Raw genomic sequence first — 6,784 nt, 5'->3', positions numbered from 1 at the left:
GCAACTGGAATTTCACCTTGCAAAGAAAAAAAGATAATTTAGCTAAATAGTCACTAGACAGGCACTTCATGTGAAATAGGAGATTTGGCTGTATTTTCATTATTTTAATGTAAATGTTGACAGAATTATGATATTATAGCCATGTCTTTTTATTTAAAATGTATTTAACAGATTGACTAAGATGCGGTCCATTTACAAGACAGTATTACACAAGTTTTAGTCTCTTTTTTACATTTATCCTGAATAACAATTAAATAACAATCCATTAAATCAAAATAAATACATCATATCTTTTCCGATTTGTTATTCCCAACTTCTGTATATAAATTCAAACCTTTCATAAAAGTTGCAACTTTTTAAAAAAAAAGCTTTTCTTGTGGAGGTGCACACTTTTGCTGTGGTACAGCTTAATAGGTGACAGCAGCTCTCTGATACCTCACCCAAGTGGCCTAGGCTGCGAGTATCAGAACATCTTGATCAGAGATGATGCAGTCCCGAGTTGGACATTCTCTCATGCACACACAGAAGCACAGCTCTCAGTGCGGGTTGTACCTAGCCATCAGGAGTGTGCACTCTGGTTGATTTTTCTGTTACATGGTTGGACATTTGTACCCAAATGCTGACTTGGTTGAGTTCAACAACCAGTCAATACAGAATCAGGCATATGTCCTTTTTGACATGGAATGCTTGTACGATGTATCAGCAATCAGGCATATTCAGATTACATCAAGTTACAAACCCGAACTCTAAAGTAAAAGTTATGTAAAGTCATCAAGCTGGACAATCTACTGTAACCATTCACTATTTTAGAATCACGAGTTAACCAAAACACAATTTGGGTAATGCCAATAATTCAATGTAGTTTCAGTCATGTGGAATTAATTATAATCATCCCCCAAAGTTTACTTGCTTAAGGGCCTGCAACAACGAATTTATAGACCAAAGATCAACAGCCTTAAAATAACATTACGCCATAGTTGAAAGGGACCTTCATATGACATTCATTTGCATGCAATCTTACAAAGCTTTAACAATTAAAGCGAACAGATAAGACCCTACTATTGAAATAACAAGAAACACAATGCAGTTGGATAAAATACTTTGCATGCAAGTGTCACATGGTATAAGTTCAAGGTGATAGTGTTTTGTGGCAGTATTCTCAACAACAGGCTCTGGACAAAAATCAACACTGTACAATCACTCCTTTTCTCCCCCTATTGGCTGCTTTAGTCGATTAAATTCATTAAATCAATTATTTATATTTCAGGTTGTTTGTATTAAAATTAAAATGAATTATAATCAGTTAATTAACAACCCTAAATATCACACCAACACAAATAAACACTGACAAAATGAGATAAATATACCTTTACTGGCCTACGCGATGAAATAGTATGCAAACAGTTCCAACAGTGCAGTTATCTCCCAGAAATACATCCCAGGCTCAATACAGCATCATACAAAGTTTAAACTGTTCTGCATTTCTGACTTTCATACCCATGTTAGAAACCGTGAAACTGGACATAAACCAGCATTAAGTAACAGAAAATTTACATCCTGAAATCAAATATGTAAAGTCCAGCGGAAGAACCCAGATTTAAATAAACCTAGTGCTACACAAACCAAGGAAAATTAAGAAAAGGCATTCCTGAATAAACTGTTGTTTGTAAGTCCTTTCATTCACACTGGGACACAAAACAAAACGGGCATTGTTTCTCCAATCACAGCCAGTGTAAAAGACAATAATAATGTAGCCAAGTATCAAGACTGCTCTCTCTAAACATTGATTTACCACGGTTTTTGCCTTCTTTTGGGTTGTGGATATCTCCCTCAATTCCAATGTTTTTGCTTTGGACCCGGCTGTGAAAACAAAGCTTAGGTTATAGCCTGCAATCCCATAGCGTTTCCAGGTACTGGTCAGCAATGCCTTGCACAATGTTATAGTGGATGGTGTCAGGTTTCCTCACAAATATCAAATGGCCACCTACATAGCTTTAATGCACTTCTTTAAAGTGGCGTGTTTCTTATTCTTGTGCAAAGCAACAAAAATATTTTACTCAAGTCTCAAAGGCAAATGGTTGAAAGCTGCATACAATAGGTGTTCGACAGATCTGTTCAGCAAAAAGAACCTGCCTTAGTCTTTCATTACTGACATCCCAGAAGTCTGCATCCAAAGGCATACTTTGTGAAGTGAATCACTGAATTTACTTAATTCAAGTCTCTTGTGTTGGTAATTATTTTATTAAAATCTGAATTTTTTAACAGAAGTACTTTCCCCAATTGATGCAGAAGAATTATGCTGATCGTATTTAGCTTTCTTGATTTGGGTTCCATTTAGGTGAATTCATTCTGCATAACAGATTCACAGTTGGGCCACTATAACTGGGCACAAGATCAGAAGTGGAGGTGGGGAGAGATGAGGAGAGGAATAAGACATCTCAAAGGTTCCATTCCCCATTGCTACCCAGGTGTCTCCTGGATGTAAGATGAAAGACGAAAGACAAAAAAAAAATTATGATAGGGAGGTGCTGGACTGTACTGGTCCCTAAGGTACAGCAACCTACAAACATTCACTATTTGCAACAGTACACCTGAATGAGGTACTGACGGGCTGTATATGTTTCTGAAACTGTACCTAACCAGCATTAGTGCCTTCACAAGACAGAGAAAGAATAAAGTAGCATATAAATTTGAAACAATGTTGACCCCATTAGGTATGTGATAGAGTGCAACGGAGAGAGAAGTTACTGGTAATTTTTTTCCAGGTTTAAAATAATGTGCAATGGCAATTTAAAAAAAATTATCATTCCCCATATCTTTAACATCTATTGCATGAATTGACAATGACTGTTCAAGTTTAACACTGAGCAGTTCCAAGGGGATTACAGTCTATTTAAAAATTCAAATCCATTTTGTGCACTAGATAATTCAAGTGGAGTGTTAGAATGTAGTGCAAACACATTGAACTCAGATAATTTGAATAAAGTTACTTGAAATAATTGTAGCCTATACATGTCAATACAAGTAAAATTGTTCTGACAACAGTACTGCATTATACATTCCATGAGGAATACAGGAGAATTTTTTTTTATTTACAGAAATGCTAGAAAATGCAACCTTGCAATTTCAAAAACAGCCTTTCTTCCCCCCCATAACAGAAAGTCCTGCTTGTAAGTATGTGTGTTATGGTGGTAGGGGTATGGTATATTTAACAGCTTCTGCTCTCAAAGTATTGGAATGAACTGCTCAGGAAATTTAAAATATCCACTATTTTGAAACCAGCATCAGCATCAACAACAGTTTTTCTCAAATCAGACTGAGTATGGATTTTAGACAAGATACAGTTCTCACTATTCTCTCCCAACAGCAAGTTTCAGACCTACTTCAATACTAGACTGATGAGAATTACAATTTTTCTATTGCTTAATGCTGTGGGACAGTTTATGTTATGGGCACTTATTTATTTGGAACTGGTTGGAGACTTACAAATTTATATCACTTGCAACTCTTCTAGTTGCTGAGGTCTTTCAATGTGAGCATTACTCAAGATCAAACCCAAGACAGAGTGAAATAAAAGTGTTCCCACTCTAGTGTCCCTTCGTCCTTTTATGCATCATCTAGATAAGCATTATTTGTGAATTAGATCATTTGAACTGTCCTCTCACATGCCCTTCTGTAAGAGATTTTAGTTTCTGTATAAGCAAATACTGACATCAACTTCAACATTAAATTCAGAGACTAAGTTAGCATACAAACTCTTGATTCTCCACTTGCGAATCAAACATTCAGCTACTTGAATTACTGTTCTGCCCTAATTCTTTTTAGTTCATTTAAAGAGCTTGAGGATTTTGTAAGCACCTAATATTGCCTTTTTGGAGTTAAAAATATATGTAATTACACTACAGTTATAATAAGTGGTCCATTTTGGATTTCTGGACTACAGACAGTAATGGCATTGGAGGCAGTTTGCATTCTGGCCCTTAAATGGTTACTGTACTCAAGAGTCCTGGTAGCAGCCTGGAAATTTCTGGACTGCATTTCAGAAAATACACTCTAGGATGTTACGGAACCTAAACACCAAACATGTTGAATGTAGTCTTTCCTTTGGAAAAAAATGAAATTGCATCGGTCAGTTAAACAATTTGGGTTTCAGAACCTCAGTGATCAGTATATGTACACAATTTCCAGTTGGTCAAGCATGTATTCAGAATGCAGGGGCCTTTGCAATTCTGATAGAACAGACTGTGTTAATTCATGAAGAGCTGTGGGCACTGTCTTTATAGTTCCAGTCAACTACTGAGGGGGTCCACTGCATCAAACTCTTGGTTCACTGCAGCTCCGTAACTGCATTCAGCCCATTAGGAGCACAAAGCTATCCTCTGTGCAAAATACCAGCAACAGTAAAACTCACCAATTGTAATTTTATGTACATTTGTGTGAATTTTGAACCTCTTGTGCAATGTCAGAACATGAAACTGCTCAGGCTACTCAAAATTTTGACTCAAACGCAGAACAATTGAACATAAGATGGACAATGAGCAGTTGGTGATAGTCTCTATTCTGGTCAGTTGGAGATTTCCTCAGCTGGAGAGATTACCCTAACTGCAATGGCGAATTCACATCTCCAGGAACAGAAACTTGACAAACAGGATGGTTGCTGCCCCTGCGACACAGATCAGGACAAATAGGAAAGAGGAGTTGGTGCATGGGGGCTGGGCTGGGGAGGTGCAAGGTAACGAGGATGAGACACAAGGAGAAGGGAAAAGGTCCTATGTCAGTTTCCCAACCAGAAACAGCAGTTATCTCACAATGCCTGATCTGTGCAGCTTTTGAGCTTCATTTACAGCCTCTTCTTTATGAGTTTTTCCAGTTTACGGATCCTGGAAGATTCTTGTTCGGGGGACGGAGCAGATAGCGACGTTGTTAAATTGTTCTCTCCACCTGAAGGAGGAGTGGGTAGCCTCTGTCGGAATAGTTCCAGCATGCTGCTTTGTTCGCTGCGCTTCAGACCCTGCAACACCAAAAACAGGGAACTGTAGCAAAATAACAAGCAGATTTACAAGTAGACTATTTAATTACACTTAGATTTGTTCTGACAAAAAAACATTTAGAAGCTGATAGGAATAGTACCGAAGTATCAGAACAAGCTGGAGGCAGATAAAGTGGAATGAAATAATTGATTGTGCTGACAAAGAATGGAGGGAGGAGACAATGTGGAGCATAAACAGTGGCAGACCTATTGGGCTGAATGTACAGTTTCTGTGCTGTATCTTCTATGTAATTATTTCACACCTTATTTAAGGTGGTTAGTTATCTCAGTCTCAATGACTGCACCTCTGCAATCACCTCATAGTACCTCAGCCACAAGATGTACTCTTTGATACACTTCACTAATTAAGAGCTGAGTTTAATTTTCAGTCACTCATGATTTTATGATTTCAAATATAATTGTTTTTATTGGAGTATGGCATACTTGAGGAGATGTAATTAGAGGGCAGTGTGCCATTAACTACTATTAAATCATACAATGCAAATTCTCGCCAGTGGTTTTCCACTTCAATTAACAATCATGGGCATGCTGGCAAGGACAAAGGTGAAGAGCAACATTGAGAGGCGGCCAACTTCTGAGAAGCTGGGGAAAGCATAACTGCATTATGATTGTCAATCATCTTGGTTCCTGTGACTGACCCTCTGCATGTTTTTATTCATCATGCATTCTCAACTATCTACAATTGTACTTGCAGTGACATGCTATTTGCACAGCACAGCTTATCAGCAATTTCAGGGTTATCTTGTGCCTTTTGACGGCTTCTTCACCAGTTTTACAACTTGCCCTTAAATGATTTGAAGTCTCACCCTTTTGCAAAACCAATATGGCAGCCACTGTACCAGGTTCTTTCAACTTGACCCTCTGATTGGGGAACCTCTGAAATGATACTTAAACTTAAAGAAGAAGGCTGCAATTGCACAGCATTTGAGACAGAAAGGTAAATTTGGATGAGCCATGTCAGATAAAATGTCCCACCACTAAGCAAACAGTTTCATTCTTCCTGATGTGGACAGGCCTCCAGTAAATTTAAAACACGTTTTTCCTGTTTGTCTCAACATTACAAGCCATTGATTCTAAGACCATGTTCCTGCTCAATGCTACCTTGGACAACACATTACTGAAGTTTCAATTTAATGTGCACATTTATCAAATATCTTTCTGAAGTGGGAGGGTACATTGGATTCTAAGTTTTTAGTTAGTGCAGAGAGTGGTAGTAAGGAGAGTCATTAATTTAATTAATTATGGTTAATTATTAAATATCACAAAGTATTACCACGCATGAGGTGGCTATTCAGCCAACTAAGTTTGTACTGGCTCTTCAAATAAGCACTGTCACTTGGTCCTAAATCTCTGCATTTTCCCCCAAATCTTTGTATATTATTCTATCCAAATAAAACTGTCCGATGCCACCTTAAATGCTTCAACTGATGCTGCATCTACCACAGTTCCAGGCAATGCATTCCATACCCTAACTACTCACTGTGAGAAAAGGATTTCTGTCATACCTTATTTGTTCCTTCTGCAAGTCACTTTAAATCTATGGCCTCTTGTTTTTGTTCCTTTATGCAGCGGAAACAAGTTTTTCTTTTCCACTCTATCCACCTTGCCCATGACTTTCAAATTATCTCAGATGTCTTCTTATTCTTCTTCTTTCCAAAGATATCAGTCCGAATTTCTCCTCATAACCAAAATTCCTCATCCTTGGAATCATGCTTGTCAATTGTTTCTGCGCTC

At 37.8% G+C, this 6,784-nt stretch overlaps 1 protein-coding gene across 1 annotated transcript in view; it reads right to left on the bottom strand.

Annotated features, from left to right (window-relative positions):
* Positions 1-123: 123 nt before the first annotated feature.
* The window catches only part of vps53 (VPS53 subunit of GARP complex), a 226,629-nt gene continuing 219,968 nt past the window's right edge, over positions 124-6,784 (bottom strand). Inside the window, exon 22 of the mRNA XM_059655282.1 lies at positions 124-5,011. Within this exon, the coding sequence (XP_059511265.1) occupies positions 4,841-5,011 (171 nt within the window). The 3' untranslated portion in view covers positions 124-4,840. The remainder of the gene's footprint in view (positions 5,012-6,784) is intronic.

The sequence above is a fragment of the Stegostoma tigrinum genome, chromosome 27 (assembly GCF_030684315.1).
Source record: "Stegostoma tigrinum isolate sSteTig4 chromosome 27, sSteTig4.hap1, whole genome shotgun sequence".
In the NCBI taxonomy this organism is placed as follows: domain Eukaryota; kingdom Metazoa; phylum Chordata; class Chondrichthyes; order Orectolobiformes; family Stegostomatidae; genus Stegostoma; species Stegostoma tigrinum.
The sequence above is the reverse complement of the archived record's forward strand: the minus strand, read 5'-3'. Positions and strand labels throughout refer to the sequence as shown.